A 26,806-nucleotide genomic window follows, 5' to 3' on the forward strand; every position below is an offset into this window, starting at 1 on the left:
AACAGAACAAACATCATGAGAAGAGAAAAGTCCCTGCATCTATGACTGTACCTTGCAACTGATCACGTACCACAACATCTGAACACCACCAACATCGCTAGGTGCGCCAAAAGCATACTGAAACCATGCAGGAAAAGAAGAGAAACAACAAGTAGGGAAAAGAAATAAACAGACTGCACAGAGCACCCATAACATCCTGAGAGAACATGCAAGCAGACCAACATAACCGCAAGACAAAGACTATATTAAAAACTAAAGTAAACTGCATCGTGAGGATCCACTGCAACCTAATCAACGCAAGATCAATGTCCAAACATGCCACAGAGATCTACGACCTACTGTGCGACCGAGCTATCGACATCCTATTCATCACAGAAACATGGCTAGACGACAACTACAAAATCACACTATACAGCTTCCTCCATGAAATCTTCAAGTGCTTCAAGTAGTCACAGGCAAACAGGAAAGAGAAAAGAGGAGGATGAATTGCAATAGCATACAAGGTCCACCTGAAAATTAAAACGGATGAACCACTAAAACCTCAAAAACTGTGAATCCACAATCTTTCACTTGACAACAAACCCCAAAGCAAGCCTCAAATTTGTTCTGGTTTAGACCACCGACATACGACACAGCATTCATGGACGCCGTCACAGAAGCCATCACCAACCTACCCATTGAACAGGAACACCTGATAGTCTTCTGGGCCTTCAACATCTGGTTTGAAGAAGAAACCGCAAAATCACAAAAATCGCTAGCCAAACAACTGAAGACGATGAAATTACATCAGTTGGTTAAAGGAGCAACACACACAGTGGGGGACACAGTTGATGCAACCGTCGCCAACAAAAACCCCAGCACCACCAATACAGATACTCTGGAGTGATCACCTCATCATACCATTTGTGATCATGCTACCTATGAAAACAGTCAAACAACCCAACAAGCTTCCGACCATCATGAAAAGAAACTGGAGGACCATCAATGCTACAAATCACTCAAAATCACAAAACCATCAAACACAAACCTGAACAAAGTCAAACTCGACAGAAAAACAGAACTACTTAACAAATGGATCACTGGAACAATCGACAATATCTGCAAGGAAAAACCTTTCACTCCATGGCCCAAGAGAGCAACAGCAAAATGGTTCACCCCACACCTCAGCACCATGAAAAGGAAAAACAAGAATCTGGAACTAGAATGGAGGACAAAAATATGAGGCAAGAAAATCACAATTTTCAAAGACAAATCCTTTCAGACAAATAGGAAATTCAAAACGCCAAAAAGAAATACTATGACAACCGAATCACCAAAGCCACAAACACGCAAAAATAACTGTTCAATATCATAAACAAAATGAGGAACCCGCTGCAGCATACCGATACCCTCACTGAAATTATGCAACGACTTTGCAGACCACTTCAAAAACATAATCAGCGTCATAATCCGCGTCATCCACCAAATCATAACAAAGCAGATCAGTCAACGAAAATACACAACCCACCCCCCAACCGAGGATCCTCAGAATAAACTTCAAACCTTCCCCCCCAAATATCAGTACACACACATTCGTCAAGCTGGTAAGAAATAGCAACAAAGCAAGCCCCCCCCGCCCTCATGCATCCCTGCCCTCCAGACATATACAAATCATTCCTCACACAGGGCACACCTCTGGAATACTACAGAAACCTCTTCAACCTATCACTCACAACAGGGAAACTACCGCAATCTTTCAAATCAGTGTACATCAAACCACTCCTCAAGGACACGGCAGGCAACGTGAAAGACCTCTCTAACTAAAGACCCATCTCAAACATCCCCACTGCAGCAAAACTACTCGAAACCTACGTCTATGGACTAGCACAGGAACACATAAAAAAACACCAACTGCCGGACCAGGCACAAGTCAGTTTTAGACCTATGAGAGGAACGGAGATGCATACTCCGACACTAGCTCAGCTCTGATACTTCTGTACTTCTCTGCATCATTCGACACAGTCAGCCATGACATTCTCATCAATAGACTAGAAGAAATCGGAATCACTGATCTAGCCCTACTCTGGATTGAATCATTCCTAATAGATAGAACATAAACAATCTAGATTGATCCTTTTAAATCCACTCCAAGAGAAACCACGCGTGGAATGCCACAAGTATCGTACCTATCCCCAATGCTCTTCAACAACTGCCTGACTCCGCTAATCAAGCTCATCAAAAGATACGGCTCTACATGCTACATCTATGCTGACGACACACAAATCATTTACAAAATAAAAGACACACAAGAAGGAAACACAATGCTGGAAGACTGTCTACAAGAACTCTATGGATGGATAAACACAAACGGCCTCAAACTCAACCCAGGCAAAACAAACTAGAGTCACTACATCGCATGGCTCACAGACCTAGGAACAGCACGGACGCCGTGGACAACAGTAAACAATCTTGGAGTCCTGATGGACAACGAACTAACAATGGAAACACAAGCAAACGCTATAATTAAGAAATGTTTCTTTCTCCTGCACATGGTAAAAAGGATACTACGCTACCTCTCCTTCACCCACTAAACACTTCCCATCACCTCCCTCATCATGTCCAGAATAGACTATGCAAACAGCCTGTTGCATGGGATGCCGGAACGCCTTCTAAAGAAACTACAACATATTCAAAATGCAGCAGCCAGTCTCCTGCTCAGACTACCACGAAGGGAGCACATCACCCCAGCACTAAAAATGCTACATTGGCTACCCATCAAACAACAAATAAGGTTCAAAACAACGTGCATAACGGACACAGCAATCCACAGCCAACAAAAGAAAATAACCATCTATCTTCTGGCAGGAACACTCAGATATAGTAACGACGTGTGCCTACAACTATAAAACCATACAAAAAAAGAAAACTGGGGGGGGGGTCTTCATTTTCCCACCTGGCAGCAAAAACTTTGAATTGCCTTCCAAAAGACATACGCAGTACAAAGGATCATCTACAATTTAGAAAACTACTTAAAACCTGGGTCTTCACCTCAGAGTCAGAAGGAAACGACTAGGAAACAAAGACTCTGATGGAAACTGAGCACACCTCAACAAGCTCACATGGAACGAACAAGCCAGGCACAGAGCCCAAGAAAGAACCACTCCCTACATGAGCATAACCAACAACCGGCAACCCAGGAGACCTTAGGGCCCCCGGTCCTTGGTGGATGGGGACCCCCAAAACGAAACGCAGGGAGGCACCCAAAACCCTTAACTTAGCCATCTAGCCTTGGGGCCAATGGGTGGGGGGGCACAATCTCATGTCCACAGACCGCTAGACAATTACAGAGGAAAACCACCACCATGCGCAGCGCCCGATTAAACCACTAAAGGACGTCCCACATACAGGACAGATAGAGACGATGAGCAAAGGTCCAAAACAATGAGGTAAGAAAAGCCCCACTAACCAACTCAAACCCTCAATTTCTGCATACACTTCTCAAACGCAAAAAAACACAACCACCTGTCTGCACAGCAACCCGCACACACTTCACCGACAAACACATAGCCATACACAACAGCACATGGGAATTGTACCAAACCTATAAACCGCACCCAAGCTCAGCGAATGGTGCAAATCGAACTGAAGCTGTCAACAGGACATCACAACTCTCGCTCTACCTATTCCCGCTATAGCCTACTAACCCCCACACCTTCCTTCCAGATCCGCCAGGGGACCACTCCAGTGGTGATAGACACCTTCCTTCCAGATCTGCCAGGGGACCACTCCAGTGGTGATAGTGCACGGTACAAATGCCATTTAACATTAACATCAACATTGTGTTTGGACTTTCTTTTGGAGAGTGTAGGGCATCGATGGACGGACAAGGACTTGTTCACAATAGGGAAGAATTATTCTTTCATTTCTTTGGAGCCTTCGAAGTTAAGATACCTTGAGCACCTCTCACTCTTTTTGTATTCTTACCCAAACAGTCTTTAGTAGCTAGCTTACATTTGGTATCCGTTTCCACAAGGTCCTTTAGGAATTTAATCAAACCCACCATGAAACCGGAAACCAATACATGCTTAATTGAGCGCAATATTCGTGGTGCCTCGCTTGTAATATTGCTTGGCATTCTCACTTGTAAAACCATCAGTTTTAAGGCAATACAGTCCATTTTGAAGTGAAATCTAGCAATTAGGGAATACCAGTGTAGGTTGGCCAGGAGTGGGGAACTATGGCCAAATGTCCTTCTTTCTGACACTAACATAGTAGCACCATGGATCGCTGACAAGTGAATACATCACAGCTTTATGCACAGTGCTGCCATCTAAGATTCAAGTTTGGTCAGGAAAGATGTTTATTTTTCCATTTTATGAAGACAAGCTTTTATTCAAAGCCATGCTTTGATAAGGGCTGTTATATATACAGGCGTCTTTGCTGTGGGTTCAGTGGTCCCTTTAGAATACACATGTTAAACTGTTACTAGGGATTGTTTGACACTTTGAAAGGCAGCTGTGTTAGGGAAGGTGTTCCTGTATCATGAAGGTGTGCACAGACATTGTTTTTGTCCTGAATTATCTTAGCATTAGCAAACCCTATCCACTCGCAGAGGTCACGTATGGCAAGCCTGTTTCTCTCATCTCCAGCATTTGTTGGCATATACAATGTGTGTGAACACAGTGATTATAACATTCTATGCGACTCACTTTGAAGCTCTAATGAGCAAGATTCTCAAAGTTAATGTATACACTCAACTAACATACTTAATTGATTTCATTTTTATACACTATATATGGGTATTCACATAAGGTTGGAGTTTTAGGAATGGACATAAAAACAAACTACAATACCTTTATATTCTGTGAACATCCCCCACTGACCAATGCTATAACACCATCATCGGTGACCTAGGAAGAGAAAAACAAGTTGTGAAGTTACTCCTGCGCAAATGCAACTTTCTCCTAAACAGTAAGACATCTTTAACAACAGGGTAGGGGACTGACCACTTGGTAAGCAATGAAAACAAAGCTACATGTATGTGTGACCCACTTGCATACCCACATGCCAAACCCCATTATATACCTGCTCAATATTTGCTCATATCAGTTAAAAATTCCAATATCTCTTCATCTATATCAACATTATATTTTCACCAATAGACTAGATTGTTGTAATGGCCATCGATCATCTACAGCGAAGAATGTCCAGGCCAAGAATACAAGTGGTGCTGTGGTAAAATAAACAAAGTTACCTGTAAATATAGTTTTCCAGCCTTTTTCTCATCTGCAGATTTATAGGCTTGTTTGAATATTCCAGACAAAGTGGGAATTCCTGCTATAAAAGTGTATAACTGCATTCATGAACCTATACATTCTTTTTTGATTTTTTACAGAGTCGGCTATAGCGACTGTAGTTCCGGTTAAGTTGCACTACTCATTGGAAGAGCACTCTATGGGCAGCTGTTAGGAGGGCACTGCCGTGTATATTGCTTTCCTGGATCTGGCCCAGGCTTTTGATTGTGTGAATAGAGGCAGGGTCTGGGAAAATATGCAGGAAAATAAATGCCCTTCATATCTTTTTTTATTTTATTTTAATTTATTTATTGGGTATTTATGTTTATGTTTATTGAATTTATATAGTGCTTTAAGCCAAAGCGCTTTACAATATAACAACAGGTACAAAAGTGAGGGAAGCATATTTACAAACATGAAACAAGTCGTTAGAACAATATTTAAAACAATTTACAAGGAGGAGGGGGAAAGTGGGGGAAGGTGATGGGGTAACAGTGTCTGTTTTGAGGTCAGGCAGTGGGAGGAAGGGAGGAGGGGGAGGCGAAGGGAAGGGGGAGTGATCTGGTGTCCTCAATGCCCTTAAGTGGTATCAGTGATGAATTTAAGGTCAATAGAGAGGGGGAAGGAGGGAGGGGAATTAGGGGGGGAAGTGTTAGAAGGGGAGAGGGGTAGGGAAGGAGAGTCAGGGGGGAGTGAAGAAGAAGGGCTTTCAGGGAGGAGCGGAAGGATGAGTAGGTGGGGGTGGAGTGGATGGGGAGCGGGAGGGAGTTCCAGTGTAGGTGGGCCAAGAGTTGGAACGAGTGGAAGCGTGAGGAGGCACGTGGGGCTTGGGGTACTGTGAGGAGGTAGAGGTCTGCTGAGCGGAGAGAGCGGGATTGGGAGTAAAAAGAGAGGAGGAAACAAAGATAGGGGGCCGGTCATGGAGAGATTTGTAGACAAGACAGAGGAATTGAAATTTCAGTTGTGAGAGGAAGGGAAGCCAATTAAGTTGAGAGAGAGAGAGGAAGAAATGGAGTCTCGAGGGCCGAGGAGACAGAGTACGAATGGAGAAGTGGTAGATGGATTTTAGGGGAGTTAGGTGAGAGACAGGGAATCCAAAGAGGGAGAGGAGCAGTAGAAGAGGCGGGAGCAAATAAGGGAGGAGATTAGGAGTTTGGAAGCATGGAATGAGAGAAGCAGATCTTGTGGATGTTGAAGAGGTGGTGACGACAGGCTTGAGAGGTTAGAGAGATGTGGTTGGAGAAAGAGAGAGAAGAGTCCAGATGGAGGCCGAGATTGCGAGCATGGGTAGATATGGGGAGGTTGGAAAGTGGAAAGTGGATGAAGGGGGGAAGGGGAGAGAGTGTTGGGAGGGAAGAAAAGCACCTCAGTCTTGTCAGTGTTGAGGGAAAGAAAGTGGGATGACATACAGTTTTTTTATGGCTGTGAGGCAGGAAGAAAGAGTGTGGTGGAGGTCGGATGTGAAGGAAGAGAAGGAAAGAAAGACTTGGGTGTCATCAGAGTAGAAGTGGTGGGAAATGCCGAAAGAGGAGATTACTGGGGAGAGAAGGGAGGCATAGAGAGAGAAAAGAAAGGGTCCCAGCACGGATCCCTGAGGGACACCATAGTTCAGGGGGAGGCTGGAGGAGGTACGGCCGCCCCAGGAGACAGTGAAGGATCGATAAGAGGAGAGCCAGGAGAGAAAAGAGCCTTTGAAGCCGAAGAAGGACAGAGTGCTAAGAAGTAAGGGGTGGTCTACGGTGTCAAAAGCTGCTGAAAGATCAAGGAGGATGAGAATCGACGATTGCTTAGCATAGCTACCAGTGAGGAGAGAGTTGAGGACGTAGGTGAGGGCAGTCTCAGTGGAGTGTTTAGGGCGGAAACCCGATTGAGAGGTGGGGAGGAGGGAGTGGGATGAGATGAACGCAGAAAGTTGAGAGTAGGCTAGGCGCTCGAGGAGCTTTGAGAAAAAGGGGAGAAGGGAGATTGGTCTGAAGTTAGAGGCAAGAAGAGGGCTAACAGAAGGTTTCTTCATTTATAATGCGCCTACACAGCTAAAGGTGTTTCAAGGTGCAACAAGACAAAAAGAGGGGGGGGGGCACAGGGATGAAGAAAAACAAAAAACTGTTCTACCAGGCCTTGAGTCATTCGGATCATGCAAGTTCAGTCACAAGAAGTGCGGTGGAGAGGGGAGGGTGGGAAGCGCCGGTTAGGGCGCAAAAGGGCCCATGGGTTATGTGAGAGCCAAGGGGAGTCCAGGCAGATAAGTGCCAGGGCAATGCCGAGAGTGCAGGGGAAGAAGGCCCACATGCTAAGTGTGAGGGACAGGGCTGGAAGGGCTCAAAGGGGTGCAGGTCCAGCCAGGCTAGTGAAGGGGAGAGGGAGCCCGGAATGGCAAGTGCTGGTTGGGGGTTTGGAGGGGCTCAGGGGAGACCAAGTGCAGGGGTAGACTGGTCGAGGAGGGCCTGGTGCCCTGTAAGAATCTGAAGGAACCAGGTAGCCAACTAAAAGAGAAAGGGGGGACATTCGCAGGGGAGGGGGAGAGGGAAGGAGAAAGAGAAAAGGAGAGACTTGAGTCTTCCCATGGTTTTCCCATGGTTCACAGGACCAAAGTTCACGAACAGCTGTGAAGTTTTCCGAAAACTCTGTGTGCGCGGCATGTAGAACTTCAGGGAACGAGCAATGTCCAGCGAGTGCAAAGCCCTTTCCACCAGAGACAAAGGTTTTGGGAAAAAAACAGGTAACTCCAAAGGCTCGTTGAGGTGGAATTCCGACAGAACCTTCGGCATGAAGGAGGGGTGCGTATGCAGCACCACCCTTGATTCATGGAAAGTCAGGTAAGGCTGCTTGCAGGATAGTGCCGGGATCTCACAACCCTCCTGGCAGAGGTGATGGCCACAAGGAAAGCCATTTTCCACAAAAGTAACTTGAGCGGGCCTGATGCAGAGGCTCGAAGGGCGCCCCCATGAGCCTTGTCAGAACCACGTTGAGTTGCCACGCCAGGGCAGGAGCCTTCACCGGCGGGAAGGATCTGAAAAGTCCTTTGAGAAACTCCTTGACGAGTCGGTGAGACCAAAGTGAAGATTTTCCTGGTGACCTGGTGTAGCGGGAGATAGCCGCCAGATGTACCTTGAGGGAGGCGTGGGCCAGTCCGGCTTTGGCCAAGGATAGCAAGTACGGCAGGATCTGTGGGGCTGTGCCCTTAAAGGGGTAATAGTTTGTGACCGGCACCACGTAGCGAAACACTTCCACTTGTGACCGCACCACTTCAAGGTCGACAACGCCCTGGCCTTGGCGAGGACCTCGCTGCAGTCCGCTGGCAACTCATATCCTGCAAAGTCTAGGGCTGAAGGAGCCAAGCCCTCAGATTCAGCGATGCTGGGTCGTGATGCAGGTTTGCGCCTCCTTCCCTGGTCCTGGTGAGGAGATCTGGAACCACTGGCAGCTTGACCGGAGGCGACGGTGACAGGCTGAGAAGGTCCAAGTACCAAATCTGCCTCTGCCTTATCATCCTGCATTGACCCTATCTGAGTGTGTTGATGACTCATAGCAGGAGGGGGAGCAGAGGAAATCAGTACAGAAACAGCCCTTCCCACAGGAAGGAGAACACGTCCCCCAGGCTTCTCAGTTGGTGGAATCTGCTGTCAAACATCTGGCATTTGGATTTCACCACTGTCGCAAACAGATTGATCTGGGGCCTGCCCCACTTGACGAAGATGCAGTCCACCTGATCCTGCCGAAGTTCCCACTCGTGGAATGAGCGCGATTCCCTGCTGAGGGAGTCTGCAATGGTGTTCTTGACCCCTGCTAGGTGCAGAGGGGCGAGGAACATCCCTTGTCCGATGGCCCAGTGCCACAGGGGCTGCGCTTCCCTGTAGAGCGCTGGGGATCGAGGGCCCCCGTTTCCTGATGTACAACATGGTGGTGAAGTTGTCCGTGAAGATCTGCACCACCTTGCCCTTCAGAGACGGAAGGAACGACTTGAAGGCCCAGAACACTGCCCGTAGCTCCAGGATGTTGATATTGAGATCCTTCTCCTTCGGCAGCCACAGGTCTCTGGCGTGCAGACGTCCAATGTGAGCTCCCCAGCCTTCCAGGGAAGCGTCTGTGGTGACCGTCTCCTGGTATGGAGGGTTTTGAAATCCTGTGCCCTGGGCAATGTTGGAGGGGACACCCCACCATCCTATCGCCCAAAAGAACTCACTGTCGTGAGGGATCTTGTCCGCGAAGCTCCTGGACACCTGTATCCAGCGAGCGCCCAGGAACTCCTGAAGGGTTCACATTTGAAACCTACAGAGCTGGATGAGGTAGATACAGGACGACATCATGCTGAGCAACGACTTGATGGCCGGCACCATGGCCATCTTCATTAACTACAGTCGCTGCACCTTCCATTGAATGGCTGCTACCCTCTCCTCCAAGGAGGATGCCAGGCAGGACACCTTATTCAGTCTTGCGGCTAGGAACAGCGCGTTCTGTGATGGTGTTAAGCAGGACTTCGGATCGTTGATGGAGAATCCTAGATCAGTCAGCAGCTGGACTGTCGTCTCTGTGTCCCCGATGGGCAACTCCTGTGAGTGGGCCGAATGAGCCCGTCGTCGAGGTATGGGTATGCGTGTATGCCTCATAGACGTAAATAGGCAGCCAATGGTGCCGGGCCTTATGTGAACACTCTGGGGGCTGACTTCAATCCGAACGGCAGAGCCTTGAACTGGTAGTGCTGCCCCTGCACTACGAAACATATGTTTATTGTGAATGGGACGTGGAAATAGGCGCCCTCCAGGTCCAGCAACGTCAAGAAGTCTCCTTTCTACAGTTGGCCGAACATTTGTTGCAACGTGACCATCCTGAGCATTTGGGACTTCAGGTATTTGTTCAGACGTCGCAGGTCTAGGATGGGCTGCTGCTCCTGATGGGTAATCTGAAGGATCTGCGGACACCTGCAATGAAACTCCAAGGTGTGTCCCTGGGCGAGAACGTCCAGCACCTATCTGTCTGTGGTGATGATCTTACATCGTTGATGAACCTCATGAGACGGCCTCCCACTGGGGTGAACGCGTGGGGGCCCGACGTCCCAGCCAGTTCAGGCTTGCTTCAGCGCCAGTGTCCTGTCTTGCGGGCGATGACTTCGCTGTCCTCTGCTTCCATGGGCCTAGGAATAGTCTCTGTAGGCTTCCTGAGTCGTGGGTCTGAAGGGCTGACGGTACGAAGTGGAGAAACCTGGAGTGAAGAAGACTTTCCCCTGGAGGAGCAAAAAGAAGAGCGATGCTGCTGGACAGTGCCCAGGGAACGGGCCGCTTCCGTATCCACCTTGATGGCCTGGAGGGATTCGTCGACGACCTTTCCAAACAAGTTCTCTCTGTCGAAGGACATGTCCAACATCTTCACCTGGACCTCTTCCCGGAAAGTCGTGGCCTTCATCCAGCCTTGGCGACAAAGGCAGAGACCGTTCCCCATCTGCTGGAACCCTGTGTCGGCGACGTCCAATGCCACTGTGATGGCGTGATCAGACGCTACTTCCCCCATCCTTTTATCGTCGGGGAGTAACTCCAGAATAGGCCCCATCTCGTACCACAGCTCCCTGTCGTACCTGGCTAAGATCGCCAGTGCTTTGGCCACCTTGATAGTGGAAGCTGCGGTGTGACTCTCCTTCCTTTCCATGGTGTCCATCCTCTTCCCCTCACTGGGATCGAAGACTAGGTTGGGTTGGCCGACCGCCGATACCACCGATTCCGGCGATGATTGCGACCTCAGTCACTTGGGTGCAGAGTCCGGCACCCGATACTTCTTCTCCAGCCTATCACGTTTGATTGGAGCCGAGCAAGGGTTCTTCATGAGGGCCAGGCCCTCTTCCGACACGTCGTCCAGAAGGGGCACCGCCATGATCGTCTTCCTCTTGGCCTCGCGCCTCTGGTACAAGAAGCTGGTTTCCTCAGGCACAAGCTGGAATAGCTCAGAGGCTCTGGAGATCATGAAGTGGAACGATCCCACCTTGTCCGGTGGGGACAGACTATGTAGAGCATTCAAATGCAGAGACTCGCCTTCCACTGCAACGATTTCTTTGTCCTCGTCTGTAGTCATGGCAGTATCCGTCCCTGTAACTGTGTCTGGGTCTGCTGGGGGAGAAGGGGCCCGACGTGGATGTGGAGGTTGAATGGGGGCATCGGATGACGCTTCCTCTTCTTCATTGGAGGCTGATCTAGCACCTAGGATCTCTGACACCAAGGTGTGTAGGGGCGACAGAATGTCCAGAGACACGTCCCTCCTCGGCTGAGCTAGCAGGATCGGAAAACTAGGCATGCACCGTTGTCGCCATCGTCCTTCTCTTCCATGTCCTTGTGGACCATGTGCAAGGACTCCTGGTCATCATCGTCCGTGGACGAGACTTCCATGGCTTGGGCCACGGTCTGGAAGGGCTGTTTCCGGGCTTCCTCGTCCCCGTCCTCCCTGTGGGGCTTGAACCGGGGCCTGAGCCGTCTCCCCCCTTCTGGCGTGCCAGCAGACTTTGCCAAAGTCACTGTAGCGATGTCGTGCCTTGGGGGCAGGGATACCTTCTGTGCTGCTAGGACTACCTCTGCAGGGTCAGCGTCCTTAGCCGTCGTGGTAGTAGCTGTTGCCAACTCAATCATCGACGATTGGGCCAGCTTGGGCTATTCGTCCTTCTCCTCCGTCCGCGGCTTCTCAGACTTCTCCCGCAGTTTAGCCGGGGTAGATTTCCTTTTCGAGGAGGAATTCGATTGTAAGCCGACAATGGAGGCGGAGGCGGAGGGTGATGTCGATCGCGCCCTATCCACCTTGGGACCTGCTTCCGCTGCAAACCTGGTGGACTCGGACTTTTGGTTCGTGGTCTTGTCTTGGGGCCCCACAGATGAGGCGCCCTCAAAGGACTTACAAAACTGCTCCTCGGACCGGCCTGTCCTGGGTGAGGCATGACCCTGCTTGGAACATGGGCAGAGGCCCTGGCATAAAGCCACACCACCAGTCTACTGTGCCTGTCCCTCGTAATCTTCCAGGAGAGCCAGAGGCATATCTCGCACTCCACCTCCTTATGGTCCGGATGCAGGCAGTAGGGGCATTGCAGGTGCTTGTCTTCTAAATACATATTCCGTAACCTGCATTTGGCGCAGGGCTTGAAGAGGGATCTTCCCTCCTTTTCCTCTGTCATCGTTGGTGGGCGTGAAGTAGGCCCAATGGACTTCTAGAATCTTCAACAATCTTTGACCTTGACAACGGATCCCCGCTGTCGACAGATGGAGAAGAGAGCACATGGGTTCTTTTGAAACAAAAATAGAACCTTTTTCCGTCAAAAACACGAATAAATGTAGAAGTAGCTCGCAGAGCAAACTCGAGGACTCCCAACACTGGAGTGTGCGGTAAAAATCTGAAGATGGCTGCCGGAGGAAGGGCTTAGGGAGTGGACTCTCGTTGGATGGGGGCAGTATGGCCCAGAAGAGAGTGATTGGTTAAAAGGAGAAATACAGTTTGTAAGTGAAAGTTAAACAGTTTTTTATTTTACCAAGGATTACCAGCCTGACGACGGGGAGTATTCATGAGCATGTGAATCCATGCCAGAGCCCATGCTGGAGACGTTATGTTTTTCTCTCCTATGAAACATTGCAGCAACGATTTAATATTGATAAAAGGTGCTTCTGAAAATACCTGCAGCTATGACATTGTATAATGTACAAAGATTTGGAAATCAGTAATCCGGAATAAAAGGCACACTATTTTGGACAGAAATATCAGAAACACATTTTTCTCCAGCCTCAGTCGAGGGTATTGCTGTAACACCTCAAGACACAATGGGAATGTGAAATACTTACAGAAATAAGACAAGATTCCATGTCTGAATGGAACTCTTATCTCTAGAGCTACCAATACGCAAATGAATTCCTATAACATACTAAGTAAAACATATTGGATACCCTAACAAATCTTTTATGATTCTGCCGGACAATACATACATTCAGGTCAGATATCTCCAATCGCATCTGAGAGGTGAATTCACCCAAGCTGTTTCTACAATCGAACCCTCTAGCCATTGGTTATTCCAACGGTTTGCTACAGGACACTAGAGATTACATTTGGAAGCATTGTATTGGCAAATGCTATAAATATAGTTTTAAGACACTGAAAACAAACTAATAAGGGACCCACATTCAGTGGTGGTCATGGCAGCCTATGACGCTATGATCATGAGAGAAGATGGTAAAGATAATAATCTAGCATGCATCTTCTCGTGATCTCTAGCAGTGTTTTCTTACAGTGTGTTTTCGATCAGCTTGTGTCATTGTAGTAGATTATCGGGACTAGCTTCTTGTTATTCTTTTATAGTGAAGGTTACTTATTATATGGTTGGTATTCCTATTGCACTTCATGGGGGGTAGCTAGTGATGTGTAAAATGGAGTCTGCCTCACTGTTGTGCATGGAAAAATGTTCATTTTTACCAGTGTCAAATAACAAATACCGCCTCATTAGAAGTTTAGTGGTGTAGGAAAGAAGTGGCTGTAATTCTGTTGTAGCCACTTTTTTTAGCGGTAACACAATTACAGTCATAATTCCTGCTCTGCCAAACGATAGTTTTTGGCAGATTTACCGCTGGTGGAATTACCATTCATGAAATCTGCCGATATTTGGTGGAAAAGTGGCGGATTCACCTCAAATGTGAATCCGATTTACCACACGTTAATTTCGTCGGCAGTAAATCTGCCAAAATCCCCATGGAGTTAAATGAGGAATTACACCGCCCTACCATCACTTGTAATCCCGTGGTAACTCCCCAGGACCAAGTGGCAGTAACGGTAATGGTGTTTGGCAGTAATTCTGCAGATTTACCATCATATTACTACCAAACTCATAATGAGGCCCATAGTTACACAAAAAAAAAAAAAAAAAAAATATATATATATATATATAAGCAGAGACTTTGGCTGTTACACTGAAAGCATTTTTCTGTTTTCATTTGAAGGTGTCAAACACAAAAGACTTAAAAATAAAAATGTGTAAAAAAGATATTAATGCTGTTTGTATATTTACAGTTAAGTAAATATGTTGTGTCCAGCACTGTAGCTTTTACACATTCAAATGCTTGTTTGAATAAAATAACAAGCATGATATCTGAGGGAGTGATGTAGCACTCCCCATTGCCCAGGTTTCAGGGCCATATGACTCAGAAATTGCCCAATTATAGAGAAGCCAAGTCATTCCTGCCCAGTGTCCCTTCACTGGCGGCAGGGCTCTCGGCATGGTGCACACTCTCATCATGAGAACACTGCGCTGACAGCCCTGCCTCCAACGCTGCTCCCCAACACTGAATGCTCCTTTTTCCCTTAGGTCTTCCTAGGGATGGAGGGACCAAGCTGCCTCGAAAGTAACTTTGAGGTCATATCTGAAATTTCCTTCTGAAATACATAACCGGAAGGTGATACTTCCCTTAGGTGTGTGGAGTGTTGATACCGAGGCAGGTATATTTGGCTGTGTCCACACAGGTGGGAGCTTCATCTTTGCCATTGGGATTTTGCCTATAGCCTTCTTCCAGGGTCCTCCATGTTAACTTGGCCAATTCTTCAGTGATTCCTTGAGTTATGATTTCAAAGAGGATATCCATGTTCTCTCTTATTGTACTTTCATATGGGCTTTCCTTTCTTGTTGATGGTCTCTCATAGCGGGGGTACCCAGGCATCTCTCCTGGGGCTGTCTTCCTCTGTGGCTCCCAACAGTTTAAGTGAGCCTCTCGTCAAAGATTGGTCGGGAATCTGGGTTGTCTTCCCTCACTGAAAGGGTACAGGTTTGGGGCAGCCATTTAGCAGATGTGCCTCTTGGCATCTAGTGCCATTGCTTCCCCACATACTCTTCCTTGCCAGTTGGAGTTCTTCCAAATCCTCATTATCCAACACCTCTTCTCCCACTAGCTCCTTGTAGATTACCCAGAGATTAGGGCTCCAGTGTATCTTGGTCATTACAAAAATCAGCCTTCTTGGTTGCCCTCTGGTTTGAGGGATTTATCTCCTGATCCATCCCAGCTCTTCTGGTGCTTTCAAGCCGGATGGGAACAGGGCCCCATAAGGTTGGTGACAGCGGCTGAGAATTGTCTCCCCTTTAAATGGCACTGTGCCCCGAGTCCCAAAGTCTCTCATAAGGTTCTGCAAATGGAAACTCCCAGCAGAAACTCCATGTCAGCCGTAGTCACATCCACCTGCACATTTAGATGTTCAGTTTTCTCCTGGGGTTTGCAACCTGACAATCCCAGCAAACCCTTTTTGGGCTGAGATTCCACTGATCTCGATTTGATTGATAGCACAAGTTAAATTCTGCATTGGTTTCTGTGATCCTACGATGATACCGACATGCCAAATCATTTGTACATGCTTTATTCAAGACTGGTGTAGAAGCCTGTGTACACAGGCCAAAGTGCAGGTTTTAATTAAACAGTAGGACCACTATATATCCTAAGGCAAGAGCTCCCTCTAACGGGGACAACAGGTGAAGCTATGTAAATTGGCATTGTCTCTATATATCTTAAGGCAACAGCTCCCTCTAGCGGTGACAACAGGCACAGTTATGACTGCTTAGGACAAACATACAGGGACAAACATACAGTTGGCCTTTTATTAATATACAGAGATGTTAGGATGATGGAAGGGGTTTCTTCAACAATACTGGACATAATAGTTTGTTCTTGGTTCAAAGAGTCTAAGTGCAACCAAAAGTCTTCTCATTTTTCTAAGATTCCATCTCCAATCTTTCTTTTTGACTTCTGATTCTTGTCCTTTGGGAGACCCCTTCACTTTGGTCTCTGGTACTCTTTGTGCTTGCACAGGGGAGCATGACAGTAGCCAGAGCAGGTGGTGCAACAGCATCAGCATGTAACACCAAGATGTTGACCACCAGAGCTGGTTGATAGATAGGACCCTATTCTCCTCACCAACACCTTGTTTTAGAGTCCTTTAGTACCAAACACCCTGTCCTCATCTACCTCCTCGTCAAGTCCCAACGGTTTGGTGGCTATGGAGACCTCTTTTTCCACTTCTTTACTTTTTTCGCTGTGGCGCTCCCCCATGTCCTTGTACCTCCCCCAAAACCTCTATCATACCCCTTTGGCTTATGGTGCAATTACCTCTTTTTCCTTCATTTTACTTTTGCTACACCTCTGGCCTTAATGCTAAGTCTCCTACTCCTCCTGAAATATTATTATAACCTCCTCCTTGACCCACTCTTCTGTTTCACCCCTGATGTGTACTCCAGCCACCTCCAGGATACACTCCTCCACTCTCTTTCCAACCTCCTCCATACTACCCTCCTTACCACCCCACTCTTTTCCCCGCTGCCATCTCCAACCACACTTCTCATCCTTTCTCATAATGTCACCTCCTTAATACCCTCTTCCTCTTTCCCTTTGATATCACCTGACAACCGCCTAAGTATACTGCCCATTCTCTCAGAACCTGTCAATCCCCTCTGTTCTCCTTTTTTCCTCCTTTAGTTCTCCCTTTATCTTCTTCCTTATTTTCCAACATTTCCTTACTGTCTATCAACTCCGGTTTCCTTTGCCGGTCTCTAGGAACCTTTCTCCAGCCTTCTTCCTCCTGCTCTAGGTTCCTCCTGGTATCACTACCAGCCTTCTAAAACAATCCTTCACTATCTCTGGACTCCCAATCCACAGCTCCAAAACTCCCTCCCACTGATGTACAGGAGTTTGCTTGAATGACGCAGCCCGATTGGTTGAAGTGATCAAATAATAAGTCTGAGCATGCTCAGAGGCTGTAGAACCGTGTACATCTGCCCCTCTGGAAGAAGTCTTCAAAAAGTGTAACCAACATCTTGGATTACACACCAGAATATTTTCTCCACTGGATGGATGGCAGATATTATTCTCTCTCCAGTTCAGTTTCAGGAAGTTTCCTTTGCTTAGGACATTGATTAAGATGACTCATCTAAACTCCGGGTGAGGGCTGAGGTTTGACCTTGTGGGGAAGAGAAGCTGCAGAACCCTTTTTCTCTTTGGCTAGATGAACAAGTTACTTACCCCTTGTAACGTTCTTTCGACTGGAAGTTCCTCCCACGTATTCCTCATTTTTGATATTCGATATGCAGCTTCCGCTGCTTCGGCAAACATTTTTGGCAGAGGGCCCTGTGCGTCGATTCGATGTCCCTCTAAGGCCTACGTCTTGCGTATGAAGTCATTGAAGGCATTTTTTCTTACAGTAGAAATACCTGCATAACCACGGGAAAGACCATACTCAGCCTTGAAGGAACGAAAGCTGTAATAGCATGGGACATTCTACTGTGGGGTAGGCTGGGAGAGCGTTGAGGAATACGTGGGAGGAACATCCAGTCGAAAGAACACTACCAGGGGAAGTAACTTGTTATTTGAATGGATTGTGTCCTCCCACATATTCCTCATCTTTGATAGACTCCCAAACCAGTGTTTGATTTGGTGGAGGGAGTAGAATTTAGATTTTAATGGTTTTCATGAACAGAGTGCAGGACTGCTTTTCCAAAGCTCCCATCCTGACCGAGGGAAGATTCCAGGCAGTAATGATTTGTGAACGTGTGAATAGTAGACCACGTTGTTGCTTCACAAATACTTTTTATCGGTACACCCCTTAGCAGGACTGTAGAAGTAGCCATGCCCCTGGTGGAATGGGCCCTTAAATCTTTAGGAGGATCCTTCCCTGCCAGCCTGTAACATTCTGAGATAGCCAGAATTATCCATCTGAATAAGGTCTGTTTAGTAACAACCTGACCCAGTCTGTAGCCGGTATAGCCAATGAACAGTTGATCATCAATACCGAGTTTTGACAATCTAAATATATTAAACCTTAAATCTCTGCAAGGGTCCAACCTATGTAACCTCTCCTCCTCCTTGCTAGGATGAGATGGGTATAGAAAGAAGGTAAAACAATGGTCTGCCCTAAGTGAAAATCAGAAATGATTTTGGGTAAAAATGCAGGTTTAAGCCTTAGAAAGATAGTAAAGGGTGGCTTGGACGAAAGTGCCTGCAGCTCACTCACTCTACAGGCTGATATTAGAGCTACCAATAGAATGTTTTTAAAAGTTACCAACCTTAAAGGACATGAGTATAAAGGGTCAAAAGGTGCACTCATCAGGAATGTTAGAGCCAGATTAAGGTCCCAAACTGGAACCTGGAAATGAGATGGGGGGAACATATTGGTGAGCCCCTTTAGAAATTGTGTCAACAGTGGAATTTTGAAGTATGAACATTCCTCAGAGGAGTGCTTAAAGATGGACAGCGCCGACAAATAGCCTTTAATAGTACCAATCTGGAGCCCCAAATTGGCTAAAGATAGTAGAAAGGATAAAAAATCTGGTGTTTTACACAGAAAAGGATCTACATTCTTTTCTCTGCACCAGTCGCAGAATGTATTCCAATGGTAAAGTACAAAGACTTTGTTGCTGGCTGAAAGCAAAATCTACATTACGTCATCCGGAAGGTCCCAATCCTTGTGTATCAGCCTTTCAAAAACCAAGCGTGAAGGTTGAGTGTTTTGACCTTTGGACAGAGAACTCAACCCTCCTCTTGCGAGAGAAGGTCCTCTTTCTGTGAAAGATGCATCGGCGGACAGATGCACATGTCCAGAAGGTCCGGGTACCACGTCCTCCTGGACCAATCCGGGCCAATTAGGGTCATGTGTTTCCCAAACTTTCTCAACCTCCTGATCATGTGGGGAATGACGGGGACTGGAGGGAACGCATACAGGAGTGGAAAATCCCAGTCCACCACAAACGCGTCTCCTAATTCCCTGGAGCAGTACAGTTTGCACTTCTGGTTGACACAGTTCGTGAACAGATCCACTTGAGGGGTTACCCAAAGGGTGAGGATCTCTTGAAGGACTTCCTGAGCTATTTCCTGATCATGGGAGCCTGCTCCGACCATCCGCCGCTTTGTTCTTCTCTCCGGCTAGGTGAACTGCTGATAGGGAGATACCTTCTCGAATTGGAAAGTACCCGAGCTGCATTGCTCCTCTGCACAGTGGTAGTGACCGTACATTTCCTCTCATGTTGAGGTATTACATGACCACTGTGTTGTCAGTCATCATCAGGACATTATTTCCCCTTACAGAGGGCAGAAAGGCCTTCAGCGCTAGTCTGATTGCCCTCAGCTCCAAAAGACTGATATGTATTTTGGACTCAGATGTAGACCAGCGGCCACTGACAGTCAGATTGCTGGTGTGGGCTCCATACCCCATGAGTGAGGCGTCCGTCATTATAGTTATCTCCGACCATGGTTGCCAAAAACGTTTTCCCTTCAGAATGTTGTCCTTGCAGGCCCACCGCAGAAGATCCTGTGCGACCCTGCTTGGAACCTGAAATAGGTCCGACATCTTCCCTGAGGACTGGGACCATTGAATTCTGAGAGCCCATTGAAGAGACGAAATTCTCAGGTGGGCTTCTGGCAGCAGATAAATGCATGATGTAGCGAAAAGATCTACCCCTCCAAGGTTGTCCACTAGGTCGAAAAGGCTGAGGTTGCCTAATAGCAGCACCTAAAGATTTTGCTGCTGCCTTCAATGTCTGCAACTTCCCAAGACTATCGTCAGCCTTGTTGCCAAAAAGGTGAGACCCGACAAAAGGCATGTTGAGAAGTCTGGATTGCACATCCAGTGCAAAACCCTACTTCCTCAACCACGCAAATATGCGCATAACAGTGCTAGTAGCCATGGCTCTGCTGATGCTGTCAGCAGAATCCAGACCCGACTGAAGAGACTCACACATGGCTTCTTCGCCGTCTCTAACTATGGCTAAGAACTAGTCTCTTTGATTCCCTTCGGGAATGTGCTCTGCGCCATGGAAATGCACTCCCATAGAGTGAACGTAAATTTTGCAAGGGCACATGTGCAGTTGGCTGATTTGAGTGCCATACTCCCTGCAGAAAATACCTTCCTTGCCCATCCATCCACTCTTTTGTCGTCCCTATCTGGAGGGATGGTAGGGTAAGCCACTTGCTTAGAAGTTGCAGTAGCTGGCTGTACCACCAGACTCTCTGGAGGGGAGTGTTTTGACAGGTAGTTGGGGGTCACTACTCGAAGGGCGGTACATCTTGGTCAAGTTTTTATTTACAGCCGGATTGGTTTCTGGCGTTTCCCAATTCGTTGCCACCCTTTTTTGCAGAGCAATGTGAAAAGGTAATATAGGATCTGACTGAGGACCTTTATCTAGGATGTCTGTCAGATCATCCTATTCGAATGGCAATGGAGGCCTATCCCACCCCAGGTTGTCCAGTAACGTGTACATGAGTTGTAAAACGCATCAGCATGCTCCCCAGGTTCTGGTATCCCAAACTCCAACTCAGGTGAGGTGTCTACCCCACTGGCTGTCTGCAGGTTGTCATAAAGGTCTCTCAATCTTGACTCCTCTGAGATAAAACTTTCTGGTACATTTGGTGTACCAAATTGGAGGCCAAATGGAGCCTTATCTGATGGCTTATTCTCCTCATATATAGAAGGGACTTAAAATAGTCTTTTCTTGGAAGAGCCACATAGGCCTTCTCAGCTATGAGGGGTTTTAGGAGCAATGGATTAGATGCGGGAGGAGTCATCGAAACATTTTTCATTGGTGCCATAGGCTTTGGTGGTGCGCTCGGCGTCGATGGCGCAGCTGGCGTCGATGCCTTCAGCGTCGAATGCAACGTTGATGTAAAGGGTTTGGCTGGTGTTGAAGGCGCCGCCGGTGTAGACGACCACGACCTATGCTTGTGCTTTCGGCTCAACGGATCCTTCAATGTTACATCATCGGATCGAGGCCTCGACGGCTCCCGAGGAGGATCAGGCCTGCATCCCGGGCTCGTAGGCGTGCAGGATTTAGGTTGAGCCCTTTCCTTCCGGGCTTCTTTCGAAGGCGCAGTAGGAAAATGGCTTGGAGGCTTTTGGGTTTCAAATATCTTGAGCATCTCTGCTCTGAAGGCCTCCCACTCGGCCGGAGTGGATTTTTTTGTTGAGCAAGATACCCTCTCAGGAGAAGCATCCAACGATAAAGTCGAAGGTGACCTATGGTGCCTCTTCTTAGACTTCAACAACGATGAGGAGTGGTGGGAGCCACTCATCGATCTCGACCGCTTAACCTTCTTTCTCCGAGAACAGTTGCCTCTCTACTCGTCGGTGAAAGGTTTTTTTGGTCAGGGTAGGAGATTTGGCATTTCGACCTACCACCAATTTCCCCTTTTGTTTCTTCAAAGCCTTTCCTGTCATCAACTGGAACTTGGAGCAGTCCGAGGTGTTATGGTCTACCCTAAGACACCACAAACATACGATGAGGATCGGTCAATCACATTTTCCATTTTCGACCCACAACCACAACACTTTTTGAACCCTTTCTTCGGGGTTGTCGGTGTCGATGAAGAAGACATTCTCAATTTCTCGAAGTAATGAAGTCATCACGAAGTTAAGAAGCGTGTCGTATTTCTCGAAGCGATAGCATTTGCGGAAAAACAGAACTGAAGCCAACAGGCGCTGCGTGTGCTATATATGCTTTCCATGACATCATCCTCAAGACGGAGGCCTTCGAGGGACATCAAGTCGATGTCATTGACGCACAGCGCCCTCTGCCGAAAATAATTTCCGAAGCAGCTGAAGATGGATATCTAATATCAAAGATGAGGAATACGTGGGAGGACACAATCCATTCAAAGGGGACATTTTACCCATTCATTTCTCCTTAGGGAAGGGTTGTGCTTCCCGTTACCCCACTGAGTATTGACTGGGGTACTGGCACAGGTTCTTCATGAAGGTGTGCTGATGGAATTTGCAAATCCTCCTATTGGGTACTCTGGTTTTCCTTGTCGCCTTCCTGACTTCGAAGGTGATCCAGGGTATTATGCAATAGTGTAATTAGACATTAAAAATCATTTGATTCCATCAGTTGTTCCTTCCTCTTCTGTAACCTTAAATCCATTAATTTGGGCTGAGTGTTCCTGAGCATGGTGAAATTTCTTTTCACAAAGTCCATATCTAGGAACAAGTACAGCAAGGTAATTTCAGATGGCTGTGGAGAGAAATGTGGGTAGAGAAGGATATCAAGCAAGGTAGTTGCATCTCCCACCTTCTTTTTATATTGTTTATGGAACTGCCAGCATATGTCTCAAGGAATGTTTGGTCTGGAGTGGGTCCTCATTTAGTGGGCTTTATATGTGGATTATTTACGCAAATTTTTCAAAGACCCTAGCCACACTGATGCTGATATATTGTAGAAAATAGAAAATGTTGGTCTTGGAGTTGAGAATTAACTGGGACAAATCCTGTCTTTTCCCTTTGGGTGTGTTGGCGACCGCTTCTCAGGCTGTCCCTCCAGGGCTTCTGCTCTAATTGGCCCTGTCTAATTTAAATACATTGGTATTCAAATGTGTCATGGTTTCGCAGAACAGTCGAGACCAAATGTTACTTTGTCCTTTATGAGATTAGCTTGTTTAATCGATGTATTTACCCTTTCCATCGTGTGCAAGGCAATTTCTAAAATGTTGGTGATATTGAGGTTCTTGTATGTCTTGCGGGTGACTCAATTTTTAGTCCTGTCTCATTTTTCAAAGAGACTGATCATCTTCTGGTGAGATTATTGTAGGGTCAGAATAGAGAAGAACAAGTTACTTCTTACCTTGTAACGTTCTTTCGACGGGATGTTCCTCCGACGTATTCCTTATCTTTGATAATACTTTTCCAGCTTGCTGGCCTCGGAAATATTTTCTGTAGAGGGCGCTGCGCGTCGACGGCCACCGTATCGGCGCCGACGTCACCATGCCCATAAATAGCCACGCGCTGCGTCCGTTGCTCAGTTCCGTTTTGTAGCATAAGAAAAGTCATGCCTGAATTGGTTATTGACCTTGAAGGAGCGTAAGCTGCAACCACAAGGGAAGTACTACTGCGGGGATGGATGGGAGAGGCGATAAGGAATACGTCGGAGGAACATCCCGTCGAAAGAACGTTACAAGGTAAGAAGTAACTTGTTCTTTGAAGGGATTGTGTCCTCCGACGTATTCCTTATCTTTGATAGACTCCCATAGCAGTGGCATGTAATTGGAGGAGGGAGTAAGAATGTTATGTATCCCTTTAGCGATGGACCGAATGTAATACGGCCTTGCCAAATCTGGTCTCTTGACTAGTGGAGGAATCCTAGTTGTAAAATTTTGTGAATGTATGTTCGGACGACCATGTGGCAGCCGCACATATGTCTCGGACTGGTACCGCTCTTTGGAGAGCCGAAGAGGCTGCGATACCCCTGGTTGAATGAGCCCTAAGATTTTGGGGTGGCTTTTTCCCTGCCAGTTTGAAACATTGCAGAATGGCCAAAATAATCCACCTGGAAATGGTTTGTTTTGTTATGGGTAGTCCCAACTTGTGACCTGAGTATCCTACAAACAGTTGGTCTGCTTGCCTGATCCTAGCCATTCTGCTGATGTAAAAGCTGAGAGCTCGCCTTGGGTCCAGCCTATGCAGCCTTTCTTCCTCTTTCCCCGGATGGGGAGGAGGGTAGAACGAAGGTAAGGTAATTTTCTGAGTAATATGAAATTCAGAAACCACCTTTGGGAGGAAATTAGGCTTCACCTGTAGGACAACTTTGTCCTTGTGGAAAATTGTATGTGGGGGTTTACAGGAGAGAGCTTGTAGCTCGCTCACCCTCCTAGCAGATGTTAGTGCTACCAATAGGACAGTTTTAAGCGTGAGAAATCTCAGCGAACAAGAGTGAAGTGGTTCACATGGAGTTCCCATTAGCAAGTTTAAGACTAAATTTAAGTCCCATAAGGGAACCTGGAATGGTTTTGGAGGATAAACATTAGTTAATCCCTTGAGAAATTTTATCACTAGAGGTAGTTTGAAATACGATGGTTCCTCCGCAGTGCGCTTGAAGATAGAAAGCGCTGCGAGATAGCCTTTTACAGTGCCAACTTGAAGGCCTGAGTTTGCCAAGTAGAGTAGAAACGATAACGCCGTTGGTGTACCACATGAAAAAGGGTCGATATTCTCTTCCCTACACCAGCTGCAAAATTTGTTCCAACGGCAGCGGTATAAAGACTTTGTTGCTGGCCTTCTGGCCGAAAGCAACACCTCCATGACGTCATCAGGGAGATCCCAATCCTTGTACCTCACCCTTTCAGAAGGCAAGCGTGAAGGTTGAGGGTTCTGGTGTCTGGATGGAGAACCTGACCTCCCTTCTGCGAGAGAAGATTCTCTTTGAGTGGAAGACGGATTGGAGGGCAGATGGACATATCTAGAAGGTCTGGGTACCACATTCTCCTGGCCCAGTCCGGGGCAATTAGGATCATGGTTTTCCGGAATCTTCTCAACCTCCTGATCATTTGAGGAATAACAGGGACTGGTGGGAACGCGTAAAGGAGTTGAAACTCCCAGTCCACTACGAACGCGTCTCCTAGAGCTCCTCTCAGGGGAAATTCCCTTGAACAGAACAGATCGCACTTCCTGTTGGTGCTTGTGGCGAACAGATCCACCTGAGGGGTTCCCCAAAGGGCGAAGACCTCTTGAAGGACTACCTGAGCTAGCTCCCACTCATGGGAGACTGTGCTCTGCCTGCTCAGAGCGTCCGCTGTCAAGTTCTTCTCTCCGGCTAGGTGGACTGCCGATAGAGCGGTTCCTTCCCGAATTGCCCAAAACCAGAGCTGCATTGCCTCTCTGCACAGTGGCAGTGATCCTACGCCTCCTCTTTTGTTGAGGTAGTGCATTGCCACCGTGTTGTCCGTCATTATCAGGACATTTCTCCCCTGCACTAATGGCAGGAAAGCTTTCAGCGCTAGTCTGATCGCTCACAGCTCCAATAGGTTGATGTGTAGTCTGGACTCCGATGGAGACCAACGACCGCTGATGGTCAAGTCGGTGGCATGGGCTCCCCACCCCGTGAGTGAGGCGTATATGACTACTGTTATCTCCGGCCATGGTTGCCAAAACAGTTCTCCTTTCAAGATGTTCTCTGGATAGGCCCACCATTGAAGGTCGTGGGCTACTTTGTCCGGAATCCGGAGGAGATCTGTCATTCTCCCTGAGAATTGTAACCACTGAGTTCTCAGTGCCCACTGAAGAGATCCCATTCTCAGGCGAGCCTCTGGCACAAGGAAGATGCAGGATGCCATGAGGCCTAGCAACCTCAAAAAGTCGAAGGCTGGGAGACGTTGGGCATTTTGAAACTTGTTGACCATCTGCAGAATATCTTGAGCCCTCACCTCTGGTGGCGAGGCTTTTCCAAGGGAAGTGTCCAGGACCGCTCCTATGAACTGGAGTCTCTGTGATAGTATCATCTGTGACTTCTTTAAATTGAGGGAGAAGCCCAGTTTGTGAAGGAAGTGGCAGACATAATCTAGCTGGACCTGGGCCTGTTTCGAAGATACAGCCCTGATCAGCCAATCGTCCAGGTAGGGGTAGACGTGGATCCCTTCCCTCCTTAGACTCGCCGCCACTACTGACATTAGCTCGGTGAAGACCCTCGGGCGGAGGTCAGCCCAAATGGCAGAACTCGAAATTGATAATGAGAGTCGCCAATTGCGAACCTCAGGTATTTCCTGTGTTTGAGATGGATTGGAACATGGAAATAAGCATCCTGAAGGTCCAGAGATACCAGCCAGTCCTGGAGCTGGAGGGCCTGAAGGATCCGAGAGAGAGTTACCATCTTGAACTTGTCCTTCCTGAGGAACTTGTTCAATTCTCTTAAGTCCAGGATCGGTCTCAGTCCTCCGTCTTTCTTTGGTATGAGAAAGTAGGGGGGAGTACCAGCCCTTGTTCCTGTCCGCTACAGGTACCGGTTCTATGGCACCTTTCTCTAGCAGGTCTATGATCTCCTGCAAGAGGAGCGGATCTGGAACTTTTAGAGAGCTGTGTCCCGGTGGATGACTCTGAGGGATGTGTAGAAAGGGTAGGCAGTAACCCTGGGCAACTGTCTCCAATGCCCAAGCATCTGACGTTATAGCCTGCCATTCCGTCAGATGGTGAGTTAACCTGCCCCCTACAGGTGTTTTGTGTGGAGAGACCTCAGAGTGGTTTGGGGGCGGCTGATGCAGATGCCGAGGGTAAAGAGGCACCTGCTGCTGCGGCTTTAGTACTTTTGACCCGTCCACCTCGGGTAGGTCTCCTTTGGCCTCTTTGAGCCGGCTGTCCTCTGCCTTTCCCGAATGCGGAATAATAGCGAAAGGACTTTCCTCTTCCAGAGGTTCCTGAGGGGCGAAAAGGGAGTTTGGCGGATTGCCGCTCCTAACGATTTTGCCGATGCTTTAGATGTCTGCAACCTTTCCAGACTGTCATCAGCCTTCTTTCCGAATAACGACGAGCCGTCAAAGGGCATATTCAAAAGTCTGGCATGTACACCTGGAGCAAAGCCAGACTTTCGCAACCACGCATGCCTGCGGATTGTTGTACTTGCCGCCATGGCCCTGCTGATACTGTCAGCGGAATCGATGCCAGTGTGAAGTGATTCGCACATGGCATCTTTGTCATCTTTAATAATGTTAAGGAAGGCTTCCTTTTCCTCTCCTTCGGGTATGCAGTCAGCCGATGATGATGCACACTCCCACAGTGTGTGACTGAACCTGGTGAGCGTACAG

At 47.6% G+C, this 26,806-nt stretch overlaps 1 protein-coding gene across 4 annotated transcripts in view; it reads right to left on the bottom strand.

The window, feature by feature from the left end:
- The window catches only part of AMN1 (antagonist of mitotic exit network 1 homolog), a 1,280,950-nt gene that overhangs the window by 282,106 nt on the left and 972,038 nt on the right, over positions 1-26,806 (bottom strand). For all 4 annotated transcript variants that reach the window (XM_069628559.1, XM_069628557.1, XM_069628560.1 and 1 more), the window contains one exon: positions 4,833-4,889. In XM_069628559.1, coding sequence (XP_069484660.1) covers positions 4,833-4,889 — 57 coding nt within the window. The remainder of the gene's footprint in view (positions 1-4,832; positions 4,890-26,806) is intronic.

This window comes from Ambystoma mexicanum, chromosome 12, assembly GCF_040938575.1.
Source record: "Ambystoma mexicanum isolate Mex_15411 chromosome 12, UKY_AmexF1_1, whole genome shotgun sequence".
NCBI lineage: Eukaryota > Metazoa > Chordata > Amphibia > Caudata > Ambystomatidae > Ambystoma > Ambystoma mexicanum.